This window comes from Neovison vison, chromosome 7, assembly GCF_020171115.1.
Source record: "Neovison vison isolate M4711 chromosome 7, ASM_NN_V1, whole genome shotgun sequence".
NCBI lineage: Eukaryota > Metazoa > Chordata > Mammalia > Carnivora > Mustelidae > Neogale > Neogale vison.
Genome location: NC_058097.1, coordinates 203,907,908 through 203,934,717, shown reverse-complemented (window position 1 = coordinate 203,934,717; position 26,810 = coordinate 203,907,908). Strand labels below are relative to the sequence as shown.

General features: G+C 64.1%; 1 protein-coding gene across 1 annotated transcript; it reads left to right on the top strand.

The window, feature by feature from the left end:
- The first annotated feature begins 316 nt into the window (after nt 1-316).
- Nucleotides 317-9,113, top strand: IGF2 (insulin like growth factor 2). The gene is made up of 4 exons (XM_044259966.1): nt 317-478; nt 5,080-5,242; nt 7,038-7,189; nt 7,347-9,113. Exons 1-4 carry the CDS (start codon nt 317-319, stop codon nt 7,584-7,586), a joined length of 717 nt encoding a protein of 238 aa, XP_044115901.1. The 3' UTR covers nt 7,587-9,113.
- Nucleotides 9,114-26,810: the final 17,697 nt, after the last annotated feature.

Below are 26,810 nucleotides of genomic sequence, written 5' to 3'. Positions count from 1 at the left end.
TCGGTGGCCCCGAAGAGGGGAGGGCCGGGCGCTGGGTCGGAGGGACGCCGAGGAGAGGCGCACCCCGTTCGGGCGGCGCAGCGCCTCCAAGTCCGCGGGTCAGGGGACTTGGGGAGGTGCGCGGCGAGCGCGGGCGCAGTGATTGATGGCGGAGAGAGGGGGCGAGCCGGCACGGGCTTCCGCCGGCGGCGGCCCCTTCCCCTCGGAGAGGCGCGGGTGGCCGGGGCGCCGAGGGCCGAGCGGGGCGCCGGGGCTTGTGCGTGGTTTTGACTTGGTAAAAATCACGACTTCTTACGTCGTCCAAACTCTCCAGGAGATGGTTTCCCCAGACCCCCAAATTATCGTGGTGGCCCCCGGGGCTGAACCCGACTCTACGCAAGTCCAACGCACTGAGGACGGGGGAATCATTATCCGGATATTTTGGGTGGGTCCCAAAGGCGAGCTGCTCACGCGAACCCCGGTGAATTTGGTCACGCAGGTAGGATTTGAGCGCCGTTTCCCGCCCTGCTCTTCTCTCCCGGGCCAGACGCAGCCTCGGCAGGCCCCACGGCTGGCCCCCGCTCGGGGCTGGCCGGGCCGGCCCTCCCCGGGAATCGCACCTGGCGGCCGCCGCGGCTACACCCCGGCTCCCGCGCGGCACCGGGGGGCGCTCGGGCTCCGGCTGCCGCGACTTCAGGCGCCGCGCCTGCTAGGGCAGGTGGCGGCTGCGCGCCCTGCCCGCGCCCGGGAATTCCTCCTTCCCCTACAGCTCCCCGCGGGGACCCCGGACCCGGCGCCGAACCACCTGCGCCCTCACTCTTGATCGGGCGCCCCCGCCGCGTAGTCCCGGGCCGGCGCTAGGGCCCGGGACGCCGCCCACCTTTCTCGCTTCGCGCCCCTGGCGCGCGCAAGCCTAGAAACCCCCGGTTCCCGGGAACCCGAAAGGGGGGGCCCAACACTTTAGAACGGAGACTCGGGATTTCTTGCGCGTTCGGCCACTCCCCGCCCCCAACCCAATCTTGCCGCGAGCACCGCACAGCCCCCCCACCGTCGCCCCCGGACCCGGGGCCCCCCAGCCCCTGGCCCCCCTCCCTGCTCCAGCCGCGGGGGCGGCCCGGAGGGCGGGGCCAGCGCCCGGAGGGCGCCCATTGGCGCGGGCGCGGGGCCAGCGGGGCCCGAGCGGGCGCCGCGCCGCGGGGTAGCGCGGCTATAAGAGCCGGGCGTTGGCGCCCGCAGTTCGCCTGCTCTCCGGCGGAGCTGCGTGAGGCCAGGCCGGCCCCCGGCCCCCCCCTTCCGGCCGCCCCCGCCTCCTGGCCCACGCCCGCCCGCGCTCGGCCCGCCAGCGCCTCCACCCGGCCGGCGGTCCCGCGTCGTCGCCGCCCGCCGCCACGCTGCTGACTCCCGCCTTGGGCGCCGTCGGCGGGGCCGCGCTCCGTCGGGCCTGCGGATCCCCGCCGCCTCCTCTTCCATCTACCTCAACGCCCTCCCCGCTTCGCCCGAGGAGGCGGTCCCCCCCGCAGGCAGTCCGGCTCGCAGGCCGCCGGCGTTGTCATCTCCCGCGCTGTCCCCAGCCCTCCCCGGCGCGCGGCCCTCCGCTCCCCTCCTCGCCGCATCCCGAGCGGCTCGGCGCCGCCACCGCCACCGCCACCCCCCTCCCAGGGCCCGGGCTCGCGACGGCAGAGGGCTCCGTCGGCCCAATCCGAGCTGGGCGCCCGCGGCCCGGGACGCCCTCCACTCCGCCCCCCTCAGCACCTTCCCCGGCCCTCGACGTTGCGCGCTGCCCTCGCTTCTCTGTGCTCCCCCGTCCCCTCTCCGGCCTCTGGTCCCGGCGCCCGCGCTCTCTTCTCCCGCAGCCTGCCCTTCGCTCCCTCCCGCCCCCCCCAGCTCCTCGCCTCCAGCTCCCTCCCCCTCCACGCCCGCCCTCTCGCCTCGCCGTCCCGAAGTGGATTAATTATACGCTTTCTGTTTCTCTGTGCGCTGTTCTCCCCCGCTGCGAGCCTGCCCGCCTCTCTCTGTCCTCTCTCCCTCTCGCCCTCTCTTTGGCCCCCCCCTTTCACGTTCTCTCTGTGTCTCCCACTATCTCTGCCCCCTTCTATCCTTGATACAACAGCTGACCTCATTTCCCGATACCCTTTCCCCCCCTAAAAGTACAACATCTGGCCCGCCCCAGCCCGCAGACAGCCCGCCCTCCCCAAACAATCAGACGAGTCCCCCCCCCAAAAAAAAGCCATCCCCCCGTTCTGCCTCGTCGCACATTCGGCCCCCGCGACCCGGCCAGAGCGGCGCTGGCAGAGGAGTGTCCGGCAGGAGGGCCAACGCCCGCTGTTCGGTTTGCGATACGCAGCAGGGAGGTGGGCGGCAGCTGCGCCGGCTTCCAGGTAAGCGGCGTGCGGGCCGGCCGGGTGGGGAGAGGGGCCCGCGCAGGCCCAGGGTTGGGGGGGCTGTGGGTCCCGCTCCCCGTCGCTCAGCCCGCGCTCTCCCCTGCGCCGCCAAAGTGGAGGTGGGGGGTGGGTAGGGGCTTCGGGAAGTGCAGGGGAGGTGTGAGCTGTCTGCAAAGGCGACTTCCTGGTCGGTCTGTGGGTGCAGGGGGGTGTTGCGGAGAGTCTGCGGTCCGTTGCCGTGTGGGGGAGGGCCCTGTCCCCCAGAGTGTTGGGTAATGAGGAGGGGCGCAAGGCTCAGAAACCCACCCTGGTATGTTGACTCCGTGCCAGCAAGACTGAAGGAGGAAAACGGGATGGGCGGGGCCAGGATGGAAGAGGGGGCGAGCCGGCGAAAGGCTCAGGCCAGGCGCCACATTTGCAGCTGGCCCCCCCACCCGCGCTCCCCCTTTCCCTGTCCCGAGCATTTCCACCCAAGAATCTGGGGAGAGGGGCTGGTTGGAAGCTCAGAAGGGCAGGAGCGTGCAGCCCCCAGAGAGTATGTGCCCCGGCCCAGTGGGCAGATGGAACTTTCCATACAAGGAGGTGTAAAGCAGCCCCCCTCCCTAACCTCCCCGCCCCCCCCCCCCCACATTGCCTGGTGCCTAGATGGGCTGGGGGTGCAGGATGAGCCCCCACCCCCACCCCGGGGCACTTCGCAGAGGGATGGTCCAGGGCTAGCTGCTGGGGGTGCAGGAGGGAAGGGACTGGCTGGAAGGACGGAGGGGGCGGGAGCAAAGGGGGCGGGGGGAGTGGTCAGCAGGGAGAGGGGTGGGGGGTAGGGTGGAGCCCCGGCGGGGAGGAGCCGGCTCAGACATAAAAGCCGGAGCACTGACCAGCCTGCAAACTGGACATTGGCTTCTCCTGTGAGGCAGCCTTCCAGCTTCCTCCTCCTCCTCCTCCTCCAGTCCCAGCAAGCCTCCTGTCCAGCTGCAGGTAACCAGGGCTGTTGAGCCGAGGACCCCTCTGCCCTCCGGCTCCAGCCTGCCCGCCTGCTGATGGCCCCCGGGGCCTCAGCCCCTCCACCCCTCCTCCCTGCTTCTACCCTCCTCACCCCTACCCTCCCTCCTCCGGGGCTTGCTTACCTGGCCCATAGCTCTGCCTGCCTCGTGCCTCTCTCGTGGTCGGGCCTGGGCTCTCGGTGGGTGCTCTGGACCGACCCTGCCCTGGAGTGGCCAGGCTTGCGGAAGGACTCAGCTGCCGCTCGGCCGGCGCCCAGTCGCTAGCTGGCCAAATTGTTCTTAGAATTTGGAAGGGGGCAGCAGTGGGGGCAGCCTGGGAGCCTGGCTGGGGCCAGGCCAGGGCAGGGGGAGGTGAGCAGGCTGGCACTCCGGGTCCTAATGGGGATCTGGCCACTGGTCTTCCTGAGTTTCAGCGGGATCGTACTTCCTCCTTATCCCCCTCCTCTCCTGCACGATTTAAGGCATCAGAAGTTCCCTGGGCCTAGCATGCCACAGCCCGGTACCGGGCTGGGAAGGGCCACGCTGCCAGGACCCCTGTGCCCACCGGGTGTGGAGCCTGGGAAGGGCGCCTGTGGGCAGGCTGCCTGGCCCAGGGCTTGGGTAGCATCAGGTGCTGGTGGGCTTAAAGGCTCTGGGCTGTGACTCTCGTCCCAGAAGGGGTTTGTACCTGGGCCAGTGGAGGGCAGGCTGGGGCCGCCTGCGTGGAGGTGGAGGCGGTTCCAGTTTCCGGAGGGAGCAGGGGCCGCTCACTGAGTCTCTGAGAGAGCCTGAGGTCCTTCCTGAGCCCCCAACCCTGAAGGGACCTGGTTAACCCTTGCCTGGGTCCTGCAGCTGCACAGCCCGGGGCAGGGGGTGTGTCCTTCCAGATTGGGCCCCGAGGACCTAGTGTCCAGCCTCCAGGTGGCCTGACCTGTTCCCTCCGGCTCCTAGGGTGGGGTTTGGTACCCCAGTGGGGAGAGGGTCTGGTGATCCCGAGGGACCTCGAGGCCCTGGGTGGTGTGATGCCAGCCCTGCAGCGGGGGCTTTTAGCCTTTGTTTTGGGGTGTCCAGGGCAGCCTGGAGGGGAGACTGAGCCATTCAGAAGAACAAGGTCCCTGGGAATGTGGTTGGCACCACAGGGTAACCAGGGATCCTTGACCTGAGGTTTGCTCAGCCACAGACTGGGAGGGTGGGGGAGGGGGAGGGGTGGGGTGGGACTGCACTCCCCCACCCCCCCACCCCCGCAGGACCCCCTGCTGCTTGCGGGGGGGGGGCGGCCCTCTGGGATGCACATGCTCTGTGGTGGGGTGGGGCTGTCTGCCATCTTGGCTGATGCTGGGAGGTCCAAGGAGTGGCCACTGCCCTGTGCTGGCCCCGCCCCCATGACTTCATAGGACAGAGGCCAGGTTCAGTGTCCAGCACTGGCCCCTGCAGCTCCGGGTGTGGCCGAGCCCGTGCCGTGGTGACATGGGGAGAATCACGCCCCCGTGAAATTGCTGGCCAGCACTCGGTGCCGATCAGAGACGGGCCTCACACACGCACTGGACGCGGGGCTGCCGCGCACCCCGCCTTGGGCAGGGCGAGCACGTGGGGTTTCTGTGACGAGGGCGGTTGTGTCGAGGACCTAACCTGAGCTCACCGGACCTGGGAGGCCCAAGATGGCTGGGCTGGTGTCTCCATCGGGGGGCTGGGAGGCTGGGCAGGCGGGGCGGGTGGGCTCAGTCTCTCCTGTCCGCCCGCAGATGCCGATGGGGGTCCCGATGGGGAAGTCGCTGCTGGCGCCGCTGACCTTCTTGGCCTTGGCCTCGTGCTGCTTTGCTGCTTACCGCCCCAGCGAGACCCTGTGCGGCGGGGAGCTGGTGGACACCCTCCAGTTTGTGTGTGGGGACCGCGGCTTTTACTTCAGTGAGTAGCCCAGTGTGCGGCGGGGTCAGGGGGAGGCGCGTACAGCAGGTGCTCCGTAAAGGCTGCAGTCAGTCCTCCACGCCACTTCCTAGATGCCCACGGATGCCCTCCAGGATGCCTGGTGTGGGGGAGACCAGGCCGAGGGAAGCCGTGGCTGAGGGTCGACCCCAGGCTTTCTTGCTCTGAGCCTTCAGGAGCCCAACTGTGTCCACATTGATTGGGCACCTGCTAGGTGCCTGGGTAGCACTCACGCCCCCAATTTTCCCGCAGCATGACTCAAAGTAGAACAGTCTCCTCACCGGAAGGGTGGTATCTGCACGGGGGGCCAGAGCCTGGCCGGGTGGGCTGGATGGGGTGGGGCAGGGGACAGGCCCCAGCAGGGAGGAGGGCTTGGGGGCAGGGCTGTGAGCACTGAAGTCCCCCCTCCCTGACCTTTCCATGGTGCCTGACATTTTGACAGTGGGACTATCTGATTTAAAGTCAGCTAAAACGGGTTGGAGACCAGTGAGCACAGAAGCCGGTGTGGCATGTCCCACAGGCTGGGGGAGCTCAGCTCTCCCTGGGCACAGAGGGAGGGGACATGGACCTGAGGTCTGGGCCACCATGTGTGGCGCCCACCTGAGGCTCCAAGAACTCTTGGGCTGTTCCTCCTGCTTCTCTCTTGATTTTCAACGCCCCCCCCCCCCGCAGGCTTTCCCTGACACCTCTGCTTCTCCTTGCCCGTCTCTCTGTGGGACCCCGGGTTGGAGGTGGCCCCTCCCTCAGGGATGTGGGTCCTTGCCCTCGCCCCCCAGAAGGCTGGGCCTCTGTTTCTCATCCATAGCATGGGATGGGGGAGTGCTCCTGCAGATAATGGGACAACCCTGAAGGTGGGGTGGGGGCGGGGGGTGTGGCTGGGGTGAGTTGGTCAGACCCAGCCCTCCTCACAGGGCCTCCCCCACTCCGGAGTCTCTACTTGCCCACAGACGCCAGCCTGGGGATCTCAACGCTTCTCTCTGCCAAGTTCTCCTGCTCTCTCCTTGCTTCTGAAGTCCCGCCCACCCTGGCCTCGGCTGTGCCCTCTCTCGCGCCTGCCTTGTTTGGGGGCAGGAGGGTCTGGTGCCCCGGGAGTGGCTCCCCTGCCGGGAGGGCCAGGCCTAGCCCCCGCCCGTGGGACCTCCTCCCCAGGGCGCCTGCCCTTGGACTCTTCCTCGCAGCCCACCTTGGAGCCTGAGCAGCGGAGGGGCGGGGAGGACGGGAGGGAAGGAGGACGCGGTTTCATGTAGGTCCTCACTCCTCCCCTCCCGTCTTCCTCGTCTTCTCCCAAGCCTGCGGCGTCTCGGCGTCTCGAGGGCTGCGGGCCGCCCAGGCTCCTGCTCTGTTGGGGGGCAGCACTTGCGTCCCAGCCTGGCCTCCGAGACGGGACCCTGTGCCCCCCAGCATGGGGGCTGGACCCCTTGCGGGCGGCCCCCCGAGCCGGGCTCACACCGGCACATTTTCCCCCACCTCCCTGGGCAGTGGGACCAGGAGGCTGTGTCCACCTTCCACGCGAGCAGGGAGGCAGCAAGAGGCCAGGGGCTGGTCCTGGAGCACACGCACCCCTACTTCCACTCCTGTCCTTCCTGGGCACCCCACCTGCCCGCTCTGTCCCCCTTCCTCCGAGGCTGGCTGCTGCTGCAGGGACCCCCACCGGCTGGTTCTCCTCTTCTCCTGCCCCCTCTCCGGGGTGGCCACCGGCCAGAGGCCAGCTCCGGGCGTGGGGACCGTGCGGGCCAGTGCTCAAGTGCGGCTCCCCTTCCCCCTGTGGGACTTCCAGGCAGGCCGGCAAGCCGCGTGAGCCGCCGCAGCAGCCGTGGCATCGTGGAAGAATGCTGTTTCCGCAGTTGTGACCTGGCCCTTCTGGAGACCTACTGTGCCACCCCCGCCAAGTCCGAGAGGGACGTGTCGACCCCTCCGACCGTGCTTCCGGTAAGAGGGGACCCGGCCTCGGGCTGCAGGGGCTCTCCTTGGCGCTGGGGGACCAGGGCCAGCGGCGCGGCTGGTGGACACCCCCTGGAGGGTGAGCGTTGAGCCCCGTGGGGCCCCCCACGAGCTGGGCGCCCCCTGACTGGCCCCTTCCCCTCAGGACAACTTCCCCAGATACCCCGTGGGCAAGTTCTTCCAATACGACACCTGGAAGCAGTCCGCCCAACGACTGCGCAGGGGCCTGCCTGCTCTCCTGCGCGCCCGCCGGGGTCGCTTGCTCGCCAAGGAGCTCGAGGCGTTCAGAGAGGCCAAACGTCATCGTCCGCTGATCGCCCTGCCCACCCACGACCCCGCGGCCCACGGGGGCGCCTCTCCGGAGGCCTCCGGCAATCAGAAGTGAGCCAAAATGTCGCGTAATTCTGCAAGATGGCACCGTCCACCTAGTGCCCTCCTCCTGGCCAGGGGCCGTTCCACCAGGCCCCGCCTCTGACCCCTCTCGGGATCGCATTCCCTCTGCGGGCTCCCCCAGCCCCGGCCCCCGCGCCCCAACCTCCCCATGTCAGGCTCTTCTCTCCTTGGCCCTCTCCATCGGGCTGAGGAGACTAGCAACATCTCTAGAAATGCGCAAACTCAATTGGCTTTAAACATCCCCCCAAATTACCCCCCAATTATCCCCAAATTGTGTAACCAGAAAACCGAAACTACGAACCCCTAACTCTCCCTCTCTCGTACACACACATTAGTCCCCTTAAAACGAATTGGCTTTTTTAATTAGCTAAAAAAAAAAAACCCTAAAATTATCAATTAGCTTAAAAAAAAAACAAACCCTAAAATTATCAATTGGCTAAAGAAAAAAATACCAGAACCGAATTGGCTTAGCTTAGAAACAATCGTGAAAGAATTAGCCCCCTCCCCTTCCTTCTCTTCCCAGGACCTCGAGTCAGATTGGCCGTGGCTCAGGCATCCCCTCCAGGAGAAAGGAAGGGACCCCAGATCTGCAGGTGGGCACGTCCGGGTCCGCAGCCGGCTCCCGCCTCCTCAGGCCGATCTCCGGTCGCGCCGTGGGGAGAATTGGGCGTCCTCAAACCAGCAAAGCCCCAGACTCGTTCCTCGCTCTGCTTCCCATCCCCAAAGTCACCGCGGAGCTAGAGGGGCCTCCCAGGGAGACCGAAAGAGGGGAGAACAGAACATGAACGCCAAAATTTGTGGAAATCGACTTTATCGGTACAGATCCCCAGACACCCTAAATGCATCCTCCAAAATCCACACGGCCTCAGATTCTACATCTCAGTGTCCACCCTAAAGAACCCACACACCCACAGGCACCCCTGCAGACACCCCGACAGGCATGCTCACACACGCAGACACACACAACCGCACGCACACTCACACGCTCACGCATCGATGCACACACGCTTCCACACGCACGCACACCCACACGCACGCACGCACACGCGCACACGGGGGAGCCCGGCACCGTGCAGTCTGTGTTCTGTCACAGACCTTTCCCGGACTTGCTCATTGGTGAGGCTTTCATGTCCTGTGCTCCCCTCCTGACTCCTGGGACGTGCTCCTTGGGTGGGAGAGGGGCGGTCCATCTTCGGTGCAGGAGGTGGCATTCCCCACGGTCCCCGTGGGGTGAGCCGGTGCCCCCAGGCCCCACCAGCATCTGTGCCCCCTACCATCATGCGGAGCGAGGGCTGGGTTTGGCCTGGCTGGAGGCGGCTGTAGCCGAGCAGAGACCAAGACGTGCCCTACCCCGGAGCCTGACCCCCTAGGTGTGCTCTTTGAGGAACATCTGGGACCCCCAGCACACCTAGGGACCATCCTTGCCGGCCTTCTGGGGGCCTCTCAGAAATGAGGGCCCTCCCAGGAGGCCGGCAACGATGGTGGGGAGTGTGGGAAGTCTGGCGGTTGGAGGGGCGGGTGGGGGGCAGTGGGGGCTGGGTGGGGGGTGCTCTGTAGGAGGACGTGGTCCCGCGAGGTTCGGAGGATGACGGTCAGGAGTCTCAGCGCAGAATTACAGACCCAATGAGGAACCCAAATTTACGCCAATTTGTCTATTCCCCCCTTTGATTGGTATCTCCTGGGGCTTTTTTCCTTTTTTTTTTTGATCCCTCCTTAGCTTTTGACGCGCTCACACACCAAATTAAACGTACTCCCGTCCCACGTAACAGGGGAGCAGAGACCAAGCAGTGCCACACAAGCCACCACCACCACGGCCACCGCGGCCACCACGGCCGCATGTCCTGCTCTCCGCCATTTAGCGTCCCGATTCGGTTTTTGTTTTTATCTGTCCCTGTCGCTTGGGTTGAGTCGAGAGTGGGGCCTCCGTGGGGCGCTGGCCACTGGGCCCCACGGAGAAGCCCGAGGGAAAGGAGCGGGCCGCTGCCCGGCCTGGCCTTCGGGGACAGTGGCTGGTCCCCGGAGGTCCTGAGGGGCGGAGGAGGGGGTGGGGAGGCGTCTCCCCGGTGTCCGGAAGGTGCTCGGAGGCCATCAGGAAGGGGCCCCCGGCCGGCTGGGGGGGAAGGGGCCGCAGGTGTGTGAGTTGGGTTCCATTGGGCTGGAGCAGGTGGCCGCCTTCCGTGCACTTGGGGAGCCCTCCCCTCGCCCCTCGGTGACAGCTTGCCCGCCTGCTCAGCACCCTGTCTTGTCCCCAGGAGGCTTAGAGCTCTGCAGGGCTTCCGGGGGTCCAGGCAGGGTGAGGTCGGGGAGTCGGGGAGGTCAGGAGGGTGCAGGCCCCACAGAGCAGGAGAGCTGTGACGACACTCTGTCGACTGGGGTTGCTCGGGCCCCGAGGCCCACGGGTCTGGCGGTACCGAACCAGCCACCATCTCGGCGCCTAGGGCTGTGGCAGGGATCCGGGCGGCTGGGAGGTTTACCTCACCCCCGCTTTTGCCCCCAGCTCAGCCCCCCTGCACGACAGCCTGACTAGCATTCTAGAGGCCCGAGGCTTCTGGGCCCCAGTAGCGGGGCTGACACGACCCTGGGGGCGGTACGTGTCAGCCCACCAGCGGCTCAGAGGGGCCTTCGGCAGGCGTCCCGGGAATGGGCCATTCGGAACATTGGGCAGAGCTGAAAAGAGCCAAATTGTTGTCATTGGGACGCAGACAGATCGGCCTGAGATCCAAAAAGACTCGGAGGCACCCCACATTTCCTGCCCATCCTGCCGGACGCCCATCCCACCCAGTGTTACCTTCTGCCTCTCGTGGGGTGGGCGCTCCAGGGCCGTCTGCCGACGCTCCCCTGTGTCCCCCAGCAAGCAGCTCTCGCACGGTCCCCGGCCATCCCGACCCGGGCCCCCGTCTGACTTCCCGAGCCCGACTGTGGCCGTCCATCTTCTCTCCCCCTCAACTGTCTTCAGCGGGACCTCCTCTTGGGTCCCCCCCACCATCGCCTGAAGACCCCCCACGTGCCCCGCACCGAATGTCACCTCACCCGCCGCTGCGGTCCATCTGGCAGTGGCCGTGCGGGCCTCCACTCGACCCCTTTAACATGCTGATATTTCTGGCAAAATTCATTGCTTGGGTTTTGTCTTTAACATTTATCGCTCGCAATCCCAATAAAGCATTCAAATTTACTGGTTCCGAGTCCTCTGCTCTTTCACACACCTGTGGGGTCAGGTGGGGGGGTGGGGCGCCTGGGGTTGCAGGCTCTGCTGCCTCAGGGACGTGCGGCCAGGGAGGACAGCCTGAGAGCCTGCTGCACCCTCTTAGCAGTGACCACGGCCACCAGCTTGGGGCCAGCGGCTCTGGGACAATCTCGGGCACCAAGTCCTCAAGCACTGGGGTGCCCTGTGGCAGCAGGGGTCCCCGGGGCATGGTTTCCAGGAGAAGTGAAGTGCCTTCACTGCCAATCCCAGGGACAGGGGTGGGTGCTGGGGGTCCACCAGGTTCGGGAAGGGTCTGGAGACTAGCTGTGGCTAGAGATGGGGATTAGCATCACCCGCCTGACTGCACACACAGACACACTTAGCCTCCCCAGATGGAGGCTACGGCAGAATGCCCCTCCGCTCCTCAGCCCTGCACACCGCCCCCCAATGCTCTGTCCTCTGAGCTGAAGTTTAGGGTCCCCAGGCTGGCCTCTGTGGGGCTTGAGGCTCGAGCTGACTGCTTCCCCGCCCTGCCGCGCAGGCCCCGGTTCTGTAGGGGCAGCGTGGTGGGTAGAGGGGTGGTGGGCTGGGCAGCCCTCAGGGGCAGGCCCAGAGCTCTCTCTGGGTGGGAGGAAGGTCTCCCACCCTGAACCCCATCTTTCTTTCTAGTAGTTTCTGTTTCCTGGCCTGGTGCTGGCCACAACAGGCTCGAAGCCAGGCCTCGGAGAGCCGAGGTGGTGTCGTCCCGGGTCCTGGCCATGTTGCCCGCGCTTGCTGCACTGAAAACTCCAAGCAGGGGGACTGGGGGGCTGCCCGGAGGAGGCAGGGTCAGCGTCCGAGGGTGAGGGAAAGAGCCAGTTGGATACGGACACCGTGCCCATCTTCGGGCAGACTGAGGGCTCTCACGGGGGGCTCCGGGAGGGGCCCCAGCGATATGGCACAGCCCGCAATGGACCCCCCTCCGCCAGGGTCTCCCCACCCCGGAGACCAGGTCTGGGCCTTTCTCTCCCCAGCCTCACGCACGCTCTGCCCCCCAAGGTCCACAGAGCCCTGCCTGGCTCCCCTCCGGGGGTCCTTGGGTGCTGAACTCAGGGTCCGCTTTCCTCCCAGCTCTGGGCAACCATGCCCTCCCCAGCTGCCCCCACCGGCCACAACCAGCACCATCCCTCACAGCCCCCTCCCCTCACTGCAGTGCAGCCCACCCTGCCTGTGCTGGCTTTCCCCAAGACCCTCGCCCTGCCGCCCCGCCTGAGCTCCTGGCAGCCAGTTAGCTTCCGACCCGCTGCACCCCCAGGGCGGGCGCTGCCCTCGCCCCACTCTGCCTGGGCAGCCCAGCTGGGCTTGGTCCCCTTTCTCTGCTCCCAGCTCACTCCTGAGGGCTCCTTCCTTCCTTCACCCGTGCAGGCGAGCACCCCCATTTTGAGGGCACCCCAGGCTCAGTGTCATGGAGGGAATGTTGGAGCCCTCTTTGAAGCAGAGAGGTCTCTGGGAGAAAGTCATTTTGGAGTGCGTGCCTGGAGGCGGTGGGAGGCGTGGGGTTCTCCTGGAGGGAGGGGTGGAGAGGGGCCTCCCTCTGGGGAGAGTTCAGGGCAGGAATGAGGGCAGGGTAGGCTATTGTCACTCACGCAACAAACATTTACTGATTCCTGCGGGGCTGGGCTGAAGGGTTCTCCTCCAAAATACAGCTGGTCCAGGTCCGCATCCCAGCCCTGGAGCCTGTGAACGAGGCCTTGTTTGGAGGAAGGGTCTCTGTGGGGGTCAGGGAGGGACGAGCTCACCCGGATGAGGGTGAGCCTCAGCCCAAACACAGGCGTCCCTGGGACAGGAGAGAAGGGGCAGGCCCGTGGGGGAGGGGCGGGGGAGGTAGGAGGGAGCCCCCCCACCAGCCCCAGGCTGGCAGGGGGCTTGGCCCTGGGACCCCTGCATTTCAGTCTGGAGAGCTGACTTTGGACTCCGGCCTCCAGAATAGGGAGAGAATGGATTCCGTCCTTCAAACAGCCCAGTTTGTGGTCACTTAGGAAAATTACGTGAGGAGACCCTTGCTCTGCCCTAGATCCTGTTCCTGGCACTGAGGCCAGCATGGAGGTGGCCACTGGGGAGAAAAGCAGGTGCCGCGCCCGTCCCGGAGGGCCCTCGGGCCTGCGGTCCCACCAACCCAGGCTGCACCCAGTTCCTCCCTCCGATGGTTCCTGCCAGTCTCCGCTGGCGACCACAGGGACCCTGGGTGGTCTTTGAAACCGCCAGAGCGGGCCCGCTTCTGCCAAGTCCTCACGGGGACCCCCAGGGCTGGGTGGACTCCCAAGCGTGTTTCTGCCTCAGGACCTTGGCATGGGCTGCCCCTGCCTGTGCCACTTCCCCAAGGCCGCCGGTCTCCTCACTGTGAACTCTGTGGACTTGCACTCACCTTGGGGAAGCCGGTACCCAGCACCCCCCCACCAGGGCGATCCAGCGCCCCCTCACCGGGGCGATCAGGCTTGCGCGTCCCCCACTCTGCGCTTGACGCGGCACGTGGCCCTGAAGGCTGACTGTGAGCGGTGGGCCGCAGAGGGGCTGTTTGCTGAGCTGGAGACACAGACTAACTTTCTGGGCTCCGGAACCCACTTGGGTCTCCGCTGGCCATTCTCACGGAGCTGCGAAGTGGCCTCTGCCTTGGCCTGTCCAGCCCCCTCGCTCTCCTGCAGGCCCTCGCCCGCTCCAGGTCCCCGGCCCTGCCCCGCTAACAATTCAGTCTGTGGACAAGTCCCACAGGTCTACCAGCCACGGGACCCTGCCGCGTCCAGCTCGAGTCTTCCATACGCTCTGCCGGCCGGAAGGACGCCACTCTCGCCTTAGGACCCTCCATGGCTCCCATGGGCCACAGGCCTGAGTGCAAACCGCAGACCAGGCTTCCTCTGGGCCTTCAGCCCCGGCCCCTACAGTTCTTCTGTCCTTCAGCGACCCCCACCCCCACCCCATTCCACAGGCCCCTCCTCCTTCACAGGCTAGCTGCTCTGGCTGGGCCCCTGGGCATCTGCTCTGACCCCGGGGAGCACCCCCGCCAGCACACTCCACGCACACGGCCGCATGCACCTGCCGCAGGACGAGCTGGGCAGACACAGGTGCGCCGTCACGGCCGTCGCGGCCCGGTGCTCCCCAACCCTGTCACAGCGCAGAGCTGGCCAGGAAGGCCCTGGAGTGCCGCGAAGGGCTCCGGCACACCCGCCTTTGGGGGCCCCTCAGCAGGCTGCCAGCCTCTCCTTCCTAGAGGCCTCCTCGCCTCTCCTGGCTCTGGCCCCTGGGCTTCATCCCCAGCCACCTGCGTCCGCCCGCCCTGCTGGCCGCAGCTCCCGGCGTCCCTGCTCCTCCCTGCCTGGGCCTGGCCCTCGGCTGGTGCCCCCTCCGCGGTGTAGCCAGATCACAGGCCCCAGTCCGGGGGGCGGCGGTGGGGGGACCCGGCCTCTACCTGCGCGGCCCCTCTGACCCGGGTGGGCGGTGGCCTTGGGCCTCCTGGCGCAGCCCTCAGCCTCTCTCCCTGCTCCCAGCCCAGCCAGCCCAGGCCTCAGCCGGCCAGAAACCAAAGAGAAAATGCCTGTTTATGCCAGTTACGCCGAAAGCAAAACAGTTTGTGGTTTGTGACCCAAATTTTTTGCCTTTTTTTTTCAGAACATAACAAAGCTGAAGACAACTCCCTCCCCCCGCCCCCCAGGCAGACAGAAACGATCTGTTTACACTGGCCGCAAACATTCCTGCCCGCCGGCCGGCCCTCTCCCCTAGGCCGTGCCCGCAGCGCTGAGCCCTGGAAGGGGCGCCGGGCCTGGTGAGGGGGAGACCGGAGGGGCCCACAGGCCGGTCAGGGTGCTGCTGACTGGGCCGTCCTGGGGCCAGGAGGATCGGGGTGTCTGTGTGTCTGGTTGGCGGGGCTTCCCCGCGGCCCTGGGCGGGGAGGAGCCTGGATGCGTCCCGCATGTTTCCTCCAATGCTCCCCACACTGCACCCTCATCTGCCCCAGCCCCAGGCTCCCAGCCCTTCTCGCAGCCGCTGGGTCCCTGGGCCGTCACCCCCCTCCCTGCCACCTGCTCTTTCCTGTCCTGATGCCCAAGGCCCGTATCCTCTGGCCCAGCTCGGCCAAGGAGCCCAGGAGGTGTGGACGGATGGGCCCGTCCCCCGCCCCGGGCGCTGGCACCCACAGGCTGGGTAGTGGGGTGACAGGTGTAGAGCCCGTGATTGCAGCCCAGACAGGAGGAAAGCGAGGCAGGGCTCCTTCTGCCAGGCCTCGGCGGGGCCAGGCACATGCTGGGAGCCCAGGGGTGGGGCCAGGCAGGCCTGTGAGGTCCCTGGCCAGGAGAGGGGACTAGGCCCTTGCCCATGCAGGCCATCCTCAGGCCTGTCGTATTCCTCTGCGGAGCCCTGAGTGCCCTCGGCCTCACCAGTGCCGTCCTCCTGCCTTCTCCCTGCTCTTTCCCTCACGGGTCCTCTCTGTCTTGGCTCCTTTCTGGACGCTTGCTCTGGCCAGTGCCCCCGGTTGAGTACTGTGGAACCAGAGCCCAAGAAGAGGGGGTCTTGGGGGCAAGGACTCCAATAGTACGGGGGCACATGCGCAGACTCACTCGTGGGGATGAGGCAAAGGTGTCCCAGCAGCGCCCACACCTGAGGAAGACAGCCAGACCGCCTCTGGATGGCACCCAGTGGCCAGCTGGATGTGGAGGGCTGGAAGGGCGTTGTAGGTGGAAGGAACAGCACGGCAGCCTTGGCGTGCCCCGGGTTTCTGCATGAGCAAGGCCCAGATCTGGGGGCGTGGAGAAGGACACAAAGGCACACAGCGGCCGCGGATCCCCAGGCCCTGAGTGCTGAGCCAAGAAGCTGAACTTGACTGTGGGAGAGCTTGAGGCAGCAGGGAAGGGTCTTTGAGGGGAGAGGGAGCCACTCCAATGTGCATTCCAGAAAGATGGTCCAAGCCTGGGTCAGCTGAAGCCGGAGGGTTAGCAGAAGTCCCTGCACGTGTGCCCTGGTGTGTGTGTTGGGCGAGGGCGGGGGGGGTGCTGCATCTCACCCCTCCCCCAGCCCCAGAAGGCAGGTCCCAGCTCCCCAGTGTGGGGGTGGGGGTGGGCAAAGCAGCCCATCCTGCTGCAGGTTCTAGACAGAACCCCGTGCTGCTCCTGTGAGGCTGGCAACCCCCACCCCCTTGCCTGGCCAGAGCATCACTTTGGAAGGTCTGGCCTGTACCTCTGCTTCCCTCTCCCCTCCTTGTCATCCCTGGCCTCCCCTCGATCAAGAACAGATGTGCCTCTGGAACAGGAATTCTAGCTATTTGGTTAACCAGTCACTCAAGGGACTTTCTGATAAGGCGATTTGGTTCTCAGCAGAGCCAGGGAGGGGGAGGGGTGAGGATAGGGACTCCCACCCCCACCTTCCTTGCCCCCCCGGGCTCTGGGATGCTCCCGGCCAGGGTCTCCCCGCCCGCTGGCAGCTCTGAGGAAGACGGGTTTTCCAGGCCTCCAGTGGTGCTGAGGTGACCCAGCAGGTGGGGGGTGGGCCGAGGCCGCCAGCCGTCTCCCACTCCCTGGACCTGGATGTGGCCAAGCTCCACCCGCCACAGCACCAGCACGAGAGTTTGCTGCCCGGCATCCGTTTGTCTGTCCTTCATCATTCACCCAGCCAGCGAGGCCGGGGAGCCACAGAGATGAGGAAGACCCCATTGGTGCCATCAGGGCGATCAGACCACCACTGTGAAGAGGGAGGCCGCTGTGTCAGCCTGAAGACACACCATGAGACGCAGAGAATACATTTTCCAAATCTTTCCCAACACGGGTGGGGCCGCGACCCCATGGGGCTCCTCTCCCCGGGCCCGGTGTCCTCTTCCCCTCCAGGCCACCCCAACAAACCACAGCTGACTCCCTGCTTAGGCCGGCCCAACGGTGGACCAGCCCTGCTTGAGCCTTGGAGGTGGCAGTCCCGGGAACTAGTTCCTCAGATCTGCCATTTTGGGTCCCTGGTTTCCCAGAACCCAGCACAGCATCTGGTCTCATTCTACCCCATTCGCAGCCACAGACGGTTGGGACTGCCCTGACACTTTCTTTGGTTTTCCAGAACTTAAGCCCTTGGCTCATATCTCCCAGGCATGGACCACAATACCCATCCCTGTACCTGGTACAGAGTAGAGACTCAGGGTGGGCTTCATGAAGACAGACGGATGGAAGGCGGTTGGGTAGACATACATATGTGTATGGGTACTTACATGTGTGTAAGTGTGTACAGACAGGTGGATGTGTGCAGGGGTGGACGGAGGGGTAGGCAGAGGTAGGGATGGACACATGGATGGATGGCTATGTGGACGGGTACGTGGCAACTACAGGGAAACAGATACCTACCCATGTGGTTGCTCGTGATTGTCCTGGCTGGAAATGAGGAAGGACAGCAGAGAGACTGAAATGTACTGAATGTCCATCCTCATAGAAATTCTATGTACTGATTCAAATTATAGCACATCCTGTTTTTAGAGAATGGAGCATAACATCGGTTGAAAGATATTTGTGGATTAAATGAAAGATTTATGGATTTGTGGATTCAATTAAAGATTATATTAAAGACCATTGTGGATTAAAAGTCCACAATGGTTATGGACTTTAAACTTTAGGTTATGGACTAAAAATCCTAAAATCCTACCCTAGAAAAAGGCACAGGGCCCAGAGAGTTTTACAGGCAAGGCTTTTGGGGTTGGTTTCTTTCTTTCTTTCTTTCTTTTTTCTTTCTTTTTAATGCTCATTGATGACCATTCTTCTGCAAAATGTTTCCAGCATAGAATATGGACACAATTCCAATTCATTTTCTGTGTCCGTATAACCCTGATCCCAAGGCTTGATCATGATAGCGCAGAACAAGGAAAAACCGCAGACCAAGTTCACATGTGAAGATGGAAGCACAAATTATAAAGAGAAGAATTAGCAAATTAAATCCAGCCGTGTATTGAATTAAAGTAATAATATACCATGACCAAGCAGAGTTTACTTCCAAGAATGCAAGGATGACTCAACATGAAGAAATCTGTTAATATCATTGTGTTTGTAGGCCAAAAGAAGAAAAACCATATGATGATACTGATAGGTGCCAAAAACATATTTAATAAAGTCTAACATGCACTCCCAGTTATAAAATGTGTTTCACAGGCTCAGAATAAAAAGAAACTTCCTTAACATGAGAGAATATCAATGGTTTGCCCCGCCATCCTCTGTCTGAGCCTGCTTCCTGTCACCCTCCAAGAGGACCCTCTTCATTGACCAGGAGCGTTCCTGGAGTGGTTGTCAATAGACACTTTTTTCTTTTTTGGATGTGACCCTTCAGGAGCTTCTGCTGTTGCTGACCCCACCCTCACCCCCATCCCGAAACTCCTCTGGGTTCCAAGCATGGAGAATGTTTCCTGGATGAGGTGTTTCCGAAAAATCAGCATTCCTGCTGACAACAACCTTAAACCCTGGACAGAGAACGAACAAACAACTCCCCAAGGGCTCTAGAGAGCTGGCAAAGTAGGGTAGTCACAAAATGGTGCAGACATCTGAAATCCCCAGAGAAACCCTGTCAGAAGGTCACTGGAGACTAAGATGGGAATCCCCAAGAGAAGCAGAGATGGGGGCATCCCAAATTGTATGCATACAGTCAGCTCGAGTTGCTGGTGTGGGGCGATGGAAGCCAGTCTGGATGGAGATCTGAGCCACCTCTTGGACCACATGGGGCAGAGTCCGTGGTTGGAGCCTGATCGAGCTAACAGCTCAGACAAACACATCGGCACTCTGCAGAGAAATGCTGCACACCCATGGTCCATCCATGGAATGTTCGCCGAGTCTGGGGTGCAGCATGAAATTACACAGCGTAGGTGAGGGCCGGGAACAGGTGTTCCCCCTCCCCAAGGGAAAAGACGATTAATCAAGGCCAACTCTGAGGGATGGGATGTTGGAGTTATCAGACAGAGTCTTTGAAGGAGATACGATAGCCCTGGCCACCAATGGAGATAAAGGAAAACATAGTCACAATGAATGAAAAGACAGGATTCTGGCAGACAGATCGCAAATGTTAAAAATGTCCTGATGGACAATTTGAGCTGAAGAGTACAGTCTCTGAGACAAACAAAATCTACTGGACGAGGTGAGTGTCAGAACAGGGACGGAACTGTCTATGAACTCCGAGATCAGTCAAAAGGAGCTACTCAATGTGAGGAAGAGGGAGAGGCTGGAACGCAGAGTGGAGTCACGGTCACATGGGGCTGGCAAGGGGATGGTAGTCTCAGAGGGGAGGAGTGGGAGCAGCGAAACACTCAAGAAGGAGGGACTAGAAATCTCCCAAATGGAGGAAAAACATAACAGACTCAGGAAGTTCAGTGCAAGCCAAGGAGGCTCAGTCCAGAGCACAACACGCTGCTGAAAACGAATGTTAAAAAGGAAAATCCAAAGAGGAGAAAACAGAACTTCGTGCGGCGGGAACCAAGGCACCTCACCTGAAGCCATGAGGGCCGGCAGACAGTGGCACAACGTTCTTTTGGAACATGTTTTCCTTGTGCTCCTGTGGTCACTGGGTCCACTCTCTCTGTCTTCTTGGTGCTGTGCTATCTGTTCTGTTCTGGTTTTCTGACTCCCCTTGGTGGGGTGTTGCCGAGCCTTGTTCTGACCCAGAGCCCCCTCTCTCCCTTCCCTAGACTTCTCCCCACGTGGAGGGCCACCATGCCACAGTGCTAGCAATCACACACGGCATCCTGGATAGCCCCAGCCATGGACCTCTGGCTCCCCTCACCTGCGGTCAGGGGCATGGATTCCACGTCCCCTCCGTTCCAAACCTGAGCTACCTCCAGGGCTCCCCGTCTCTACGAGTGACCCTCCTGACCATGTAGTTGTCCCAGCCAGAATCCCGGGGGCTGGAAAGCCCCATCGCTCTTCCCTCATACCCCTGGAGGTCTGTTGTCTGGTCTGTCTTCCTCCCTCCACGGCGGCCTTCAGGTAAGAGTCTCTAGGGTCTGGGTGCCGCTCTGGGCTACATGCGTGCCAGCACTCCCTCCTCGGACGTGGAATCTGTATCCCCGTTTCGCAGATGGCCCACCGAGAAAGGCAGGTGCTCCGCAGGGGCCATCGGTGACTCTCAAGGCCTGGGCTGGGCACGGAAGGGCCTGGCAAGCTGCCTGCCCCGGGAGCTCACCGTCTGGAGGGAAAGCCTGACAGCTAACAAGGCGTTTAATGAGCCGATTACATAATGACGGGCTGCAGAGAATAACAGGGCTCACGGGCAGGCGGCGTCCACCCTCCCCACGCCCCTGAGGCCCAGAGGCGGGTTCGGTTCTCCTGCTACCCTGGGCCAAGACGAGACCTGTTTGTGGGCCCATCTTTTTGGGCTGTCCCAGACTCGGCTCCCGGACAGCTCCCGTCTGGCCTCAGGGAGCAGGTGCAATGGGACAGCCCCCCTCTTTTCCTGCGCCGGGCCGGAAGGCCTCAGAGACACACAGTCAGTCAGCCTCGTGCTGAGCTGAGGCCAAGGACAGCACTTTCCAGCCTGGAGCCTTCGGGCATCAGCTCAGCACCCCTATACCGGGGGTCACCCCACGACCCCAGGGCAGCCCTGTGGGCCTTTGTGGTGGGGGGACGAGGTCAGCTCTCCGAACCCGACCAGGTCTGGCCTCGCCTCCAGTCCTGAGCGACTTCCTGCCACAGAGGCAGACGTGAACCCCTGTGTGCCGAGTGAGAGTGAGCGTCCCGTTTCCCCAGCTCCGGGTGCAGGGGGGCCTCCAGCCCGCCGTCCTGCGTGCTCCCCACCACCGGGGCCCGGATGGGATCTCCAGCCCGTGGTCAAGGTGAGACCCAGCCCAGAGCACGAGGGCAGGGAAGCTCGAGGTCACTCCGGGGGCCCGGCTGGGAGACCCGTGGGCCCCTCCTGCCCCCAGGGAAACCGCCAGCAGCTCAGAGGTGAGTGTGCATGCAGAGGGAGGGAGGCGCGTGCCGCCGCGTCCAGGCTCCCGTCTCCTCTGTGTCACGGGGCAGCCGGGGCGGAAGGAGTCGTGTCAGCAGTGCCCGCCTGGCAGGCCCGCCCGTGCCCCGTGTGGGCCGGGCCAGGGCCCCGTCTGTGCTCTCGGCTGGATGGAGGCCCTCCCGCCGCGGCCAGGCCCCGTCCACTTGCATCACTCGGGGCCCGGCCAGTGTGCCCGGGAGATGCCCTGCAGCTCAGTGACGAGGGGCGGGTGCTCTGCGTGTTCCCGTCCGGCAGAGATGGGGCGAGAGCGGGGATGTGGGCCAGCGCCGCCTGCCAGAGCCACTTCCAGGCCCGGCCGGATGCCAGCTCCCCGAAGGAGAAGGGGGCGGCTTCGGCGCGGCCTTGGCAGGCGGCCTTTGACCCCTTTCCTGGCCGGGGGGCTCCCAGGAGAGGAGCGCCCTGGGGCTCAGGGCCCTTAATCCTGGCCAGGCCTGCCCACTGTGAGTTCCATGGAAACCCTTACACTGGCCTGGGCTTTCAGGGCTAATTCCCAGTGACATTCGAGGAAGTTCGTTAGGGAGTGCTGGGCACGGGCGGGCGGGAGCTTGGGGCAAGGCCCCTCCCGGCACGGAGCCGCACCCCCACCGCGCTCTGCCTGTGACCAGCGGACGGGTGAAGGTTTGGCTCTTGGCGGTTCACCAAGGGCTCAGGAGAATTCCCGGAACCGAAGGAATCCCGCTGCCGCCCCGTCTGAGGTAAAGGGGCTTATGGGGCGGCAACGGGGCTGCGAGACAGACTTTGGGGGGTACTCGCAGCCCCGGCCCCAAAGGGCTGTCCAACACAAGACTGTCCTGGGGGAAAGGGGGCCCGGGGTACAGCCACACCCTGGGCAGCGGTAGCTGGGAGGATTCAGGGTGCTGAAGGGGCCCTGGGAGGCCAGTTCCTCTAGGCCAGGCTGGTCAGGGAGGGCTCCCTGGAAGAGGAAAGACTTGGATCGGGAGGAGGGCGTGGGGGGGGCCTACGGGGGGTAGGGGGCCTGAGGCGGCTCTTCCAGCAGGACTCCTTACCGGGTAGGGGAGCTTGGCTGGCCTCAGGGCTGTGGCGGGGCTGTGCCGGGTGCCCCAGCTTGGCGGTTGTGCCCCAAGAGGGAGCCACAGAGCTGGGACCCAGCCCAGCAGCCCATTGCACTTGAGAATGCCCTTGATGAGGGGCACCCGGGGGGCACGGCTGGTTAAGCACTCGACTCTAGATTTTGGCTCAGGTCCTGGTCTCAGGGGCGTGAGATCCAGCCTCGCGCTGGGCGTGGAGCCCCCTTGAGATCCTCTCTCCCTCCGTCCCTCTCCCTTGCATCCGCATGTGGGCGCGCGCTCTGCCTCTCCGTCTCTAAGAAGAAAGAACTTCCTCAGTGAAGCTGAGGTTTTTGTCTGTTCCAAGAACTCGGGGCCTGGCAGGACCTCTTCAGCGTCCCCCGTGAGGGGGTCCCGCTGGGGAGGAGCGTGGTGTCGGCGGCGGCAGAGGCCCGCAGTGGTCAGTGGCCGCAGCGGAGGGGTACTCACCGCCCGTGCTTGCGGAACGAAGTGTCCCCTCCCCTCCAGGAAAAGCAGCCGGGGTGGGGGGCGGGGGGGGGGGAGGCTCTCCGATCTCCTTGGAGCTTCGGAGCAAAAAGCAGAACTTTGGGAAAATGGCGCCTGGGATGAGCAGCCGGACCCGTGGGACTTCAGCTAGAAGAGCCCTTCCGTTTTGCCGACTTTCAGATTTGCGGACAAATCGCACAGGCAGGGGTCGAGCTCCCAAACCCCCTCCCGCGAGCACCTCTGCCCCCCCTGCATTTACGACCCCTCCCGGGGCCAGTGAGGGTCTCTGCGGTAGATTCTAGGACGGGTCCGTTCTTGTCCTCTTTCCGCTCTGGTCCCCGGCCCCATACTGTTCTCCTCGCCCTGTCTCCTGGTCTTCTGCACCGGTGGGCTTCCCTGGGACAGGGACCCGAGGGGTCATCGTTGTGGCCTCAGGCCCCAGATTGCACTCGCTTTAAAGAAACCACAACTTGCTGGGTTTCGGTGTGGTATCCGAAAGAAAATAACTGGGCATCCAGAAGGCCGCGGGAACACGCGGGAACACGCCAGCTCCCTCGGCCGCACTCCTACTCTTGGTTCCCCAGGGCCCGAGGGGCGCGTCGCCAATGCCTGCACGGGAACCTCGTCTCCCGCTTGCCGCGAGGCTTTGCGGGGTGTAGAGCCCTGCCTGCCATTCTCTCTGAACAGGTTTTGTTTTGAAAACCATAGTTAATTTTATGAAAAATAATTTATGTTCATACATAGTATCTGATTATTTTTGTGACTTTTATTTAAACCTGTTTTTAATTTCTGAAATGTAAATGTAAAAAAAGTTAATGTCTTCGTTTTAACTTGTGTGTGCAAATCCTCGCAGCGGCAAACTCACGTCCGCACGAGCTCTTCAGGCCCTCACTGACATCGAGGGCTGGAACGGGATCCCAGGGCAGGAAGGACGGGGAACGGAGGTCACGCAGGCTTGGCGAGGGTGCAGCCGGCGCTGGGTCCAGCCCTGGCCCGATTCGAAGCCGTCCGCCAAGGGTCAAACCAGCTCAGCTTTATGGGAAAATTGCAGGGGACCGTGCGGGGAATTCCCTTATACTCCCCCAGCACGCACACACACGTGAGTGCACACGCACATAGCTGCGTTTGCACACGCATGTGTGCACACACATTTCCTACTAGCGTTGAACAAGATTCCACCGTCCGGATGTCCCTGTCTTTCTGCTCACCCACCGAAGGGCGTGTTGGCGGCGTCCCGGTTCCGGCACTCTGGAGCAAAGCCGCCAGAAACATCCGTGTGCGGGCTTCCGTGTGGAGGTAGGTCTTCTCCCTAAATTCCAATTTCAAATTACGGATGAGTTACCGCAGAATGATTTTTAAGGCAATTCCTCTCTGTCCCTTTGTTGGAAGAGCTTTTTGGGTCATAGGCTGTTGTTTTAAATTCATAACGTTCTCTTCTCTGAAGTCTTGATGCTGTTTGTTCGAGCGGCTGGGTCTGTTACAAGACTTCGCTTGCCCCCCCGAGGTACGGCTCCTCTCCGCAGGGCGTCATTAGGGTGTCCTGTGTGCGATCATTAGGGTGTCCCTGTGTGCGACATGTTCTCACAGTTGACCGGCCGAACCCCTCACGTTCCTGGTGGAGATCACCGTTGTGGGTTGACCCTTGTCTCCCGGAACGGACGGACAGGGACCCTTCCTCCCCAGACGTCAGTGGGGAGAAGTCAGGGCTCCCATCCAGGGCGACTTTGCCCCCACCACCACTCTGATCCTGAGATGCGAGACAGGGGTTGGGTCGCTGCAGGCAGCTGCATGGAGCCAGCGGCCGGGAGCTCCGGTGGCCCGGCGTGGACGCAGGAGCTGTCGCGGTCCGGAGACCCCGAAGCCCACGGCCGGCGCAGGGCCTCCTGGAGCCACGGGCAGGTGAGCCCAGATGCCTCACTGGCTCACTGGCTTCGCCTGGGCCTGGAAGGGGGGGACCTGGCTCCCAGGCACCCGCAGGCCTTGCCCCCAAGACGGGGGGTCTCAGAGCGGCCTCTTGGGTCTGCTACTTTGCAGCTGGAGTGCAGCAGACGTCCGGAAGCGCGCCTGCCTCCGGCCCATACTCGGGCCCGCCCCGAGTGCATCCGTCCCGCGGTCCCCGCTCAGCGCCCCACAGAGCCGCCCGGCCTCCCTTTCTGAGCACCAGCCGTGCTGAGCACTGAGCGCTGTGCCTGGCGGCTCAGGCCCCACAGTCCAGCATGCCGTCCCCACCACGGGGGGCCCAGCCTGTGTCTCCGTGGGGCTTTGAGGGGGGCCGTGGGGGATGGGCCTCCGTGTGTGAACCTTTGCTTGTGCTCTCCCACTGACAGGGCGCTCACTGCTGCCTGCCGGCCCCTGAATCATGCTGTCCTCCTGGGCCCCCACCTGCCCCCTCCTCAAACCACTCAGGGGCCCCCATGAGGGCTGGGCCGAGCCTGCCTGCTCCTAGCTGAGCGCACGTCCGAGCCGAGTCCCCTCTGAAGTCCTCCGTTGGCCTGCAGCGACATTCTCCCCTGCAGCGCTCTAGGAAGGGGCCCGACGAGACAGCTCTGACCCTGCCGGGACCCCAGGGCCACAGAGGGCAGAAGTGCACGTCTTCCTGGCCCACAACTGAATCCGCCCGTGGAGGACAGGCAGGTTGATGGACTCTCGGGAGCGGTCAGCCTCGTGGACCCCAGCCGGCTCTACGGACCCTGGGTCCCGCCAGGCTTGTGGGGGCCTGCCCTGGACCCGCCAAGCATCCTGCCACGCCTCGCCCACCCCTCTCCTGCCCCCACAAGGAGCCCCTGCCTCAACTCACGTGCTCTTAGGCGGGGCATGTCAGCCCACGCGGGGACCGAACCCCCACAGTAGTGAGTGGGCCACGCGCCAGGATCCTGTCTTCCTCGGACACACCCCAGTCTCCTCCGGCCAGGCTCGAGCCCAGGGGTCCCGCCTGACGGGCTCCTCAAGGACCCGAGCAGCCCACCCAGCTGAGTGCCTGGCTGTCTCTACGGGCCGGGCCCTGGGGACCCCAGCCCAGCCCTCGTGCTTGGGGAAAACCAGCTGCTTCCTGTTTGTGTCCGTGATTCGCTTGTTTTCCTGCCCAGCGGTCGAGGGTCGAGGGTCTGAGCGCCCAGCGAGCCTGGCGCTCCCCCTCGTTGTGGGGCCTGCTGTTCCGAAGAGAAACTTAATCACTTTGTTTTCTTGGTTTAGATTTTGCTTTTTAATAAAAAAAATGACCTTGCTCAGCGCCGGCCCCGCGGCCCTAAAAGGCGTCACTTTCAAACGGCTGCGCAGGGCCAGCCAGGAGCTCCTGGGGGAGGGCGGTGGGGCCAAGGCAGTCGGCGCTCTGGGGCCCAGCACTGGCGTCGTCCGGGGAAGCTGGAGGGCAAGGCCGGGGGCAGCTGCCCTCTCTGTCCTCCTGCATAGCCGGCAGGACCCCAGCCACAGGTCGGCACTGGGAGCGGCGCCCTCAGATGCCAGGTGGGCCCAGGGAGGGCAAGGAGGGCCTTCACCTGGGGCGGGGCGGGGTGGAGGGCTGCTGCGGATCCGGAGGACTTCCAGGCCAGCCCTGAGCGCCCTCCCTCCCTCCGTGCCTTCCTCCCCGTCTCTCCTCCCTTTCTCTCCCAGGGGGTTGAGTCCAGGAAAGGTAGGGGACAGCCCCTGGCACCCCCCGATGCCCCCTACCACTCGTTCCCTAGAGGTCTTGGCCTCTGGGCCTGGGGTCCTGCGATCTGCATTGCGGGTCTCCTCCTGGCTGGGTCAGGGTCAGGGTGGAGCGGGGCGGCTGCCCAGGGAGCGCCCGGATGCCTTCCTCGGCCTCCTGCCACAGCCGGGCTTGCCCCTCCCTGGGACGGGTGGATCCTGAGACGGAGCTGAGCAGTGGGACTGGGGGAGGAGGGGGCCGCAGTCGCAGACGCTTGTCCACGAGCCACTGGAGTCAGGGTCCAGCGGGCGCCGCAGCACCCTCGAAGCCTTCCTCCCAGAGTCCCCGGCATGTCCTGCTCCCAGCATGCGGGGCCCGGGCTCACCGCAGGGTCGGGGAGAGGTGAGCCCTTCTCGAGACAGAGGCAGAGTGGGGGACATCTGTGGAGGGCGTTCAGGAGGGAACCAGACGATGGGGGCTGGCACCGGGTGGGCTCAGACAAGGGAGTAAGGAAGGAGGGGCGAGGAGGCTCGGAGCCCTGGTCGCACGCGGGACAAGCCGCCCGGGGCTCGGGAGCGGGGCCGGCGGGCCTGGCTGCGGGGCGGTCGGCTCATCGCATCAGGGTCTCGTCCTGCGTGGACCCCGCGCAGACCCCATCCTCTCTCAGTGCTGGACACTCCGTCGGGGTGAGAGCCCCAGGACGCCCGCCAGCTTGTGGTGGAGCCCGGCAGGGAGGTGACACCAAGAGGTCGGAGAGGAGGTTACGGGACCCGTGCCGCCGGGGCATAGCTGGCCATTTACCGGAGCCGGGGCAGGGCTGCCCAGGGCTCCTTGGGCCGGGGCCTGTCAGCCAAGAGCCGCTGGGAAGCCCGCGGTGCGGCTCGGAGGGGGAAGGGCCCGTGAGGGTGGGGG

What these genes read in the sequence shown, in the direction of transcription:
- IGF2 (XM_044259966.1), top strand. Translation starts at nt 317, where the DNA reads ATGGTTTCCCCAGACCCCCAAATTATCGTGGTGGCCCCCGGGGCTGAA. An exon ending in CGGTGAATTTGGTCACGCAG is followed by an intron (nt 479 to 5,079) that starts GTAGGATTTGAG and finishes GTCCGCCCGCAG; the next exon opens with ATGCCGATGGGGGTCCCGAT. An exon ending in CCCCTCCGACCGTGCTTCCG is followed by an intron (nt 7,190 to 7,346) that starts GTAAGAGGGGAC and finishes CCTTCCCCTCAG; the next exon opens with GACAACTTCCCCAGATACCC.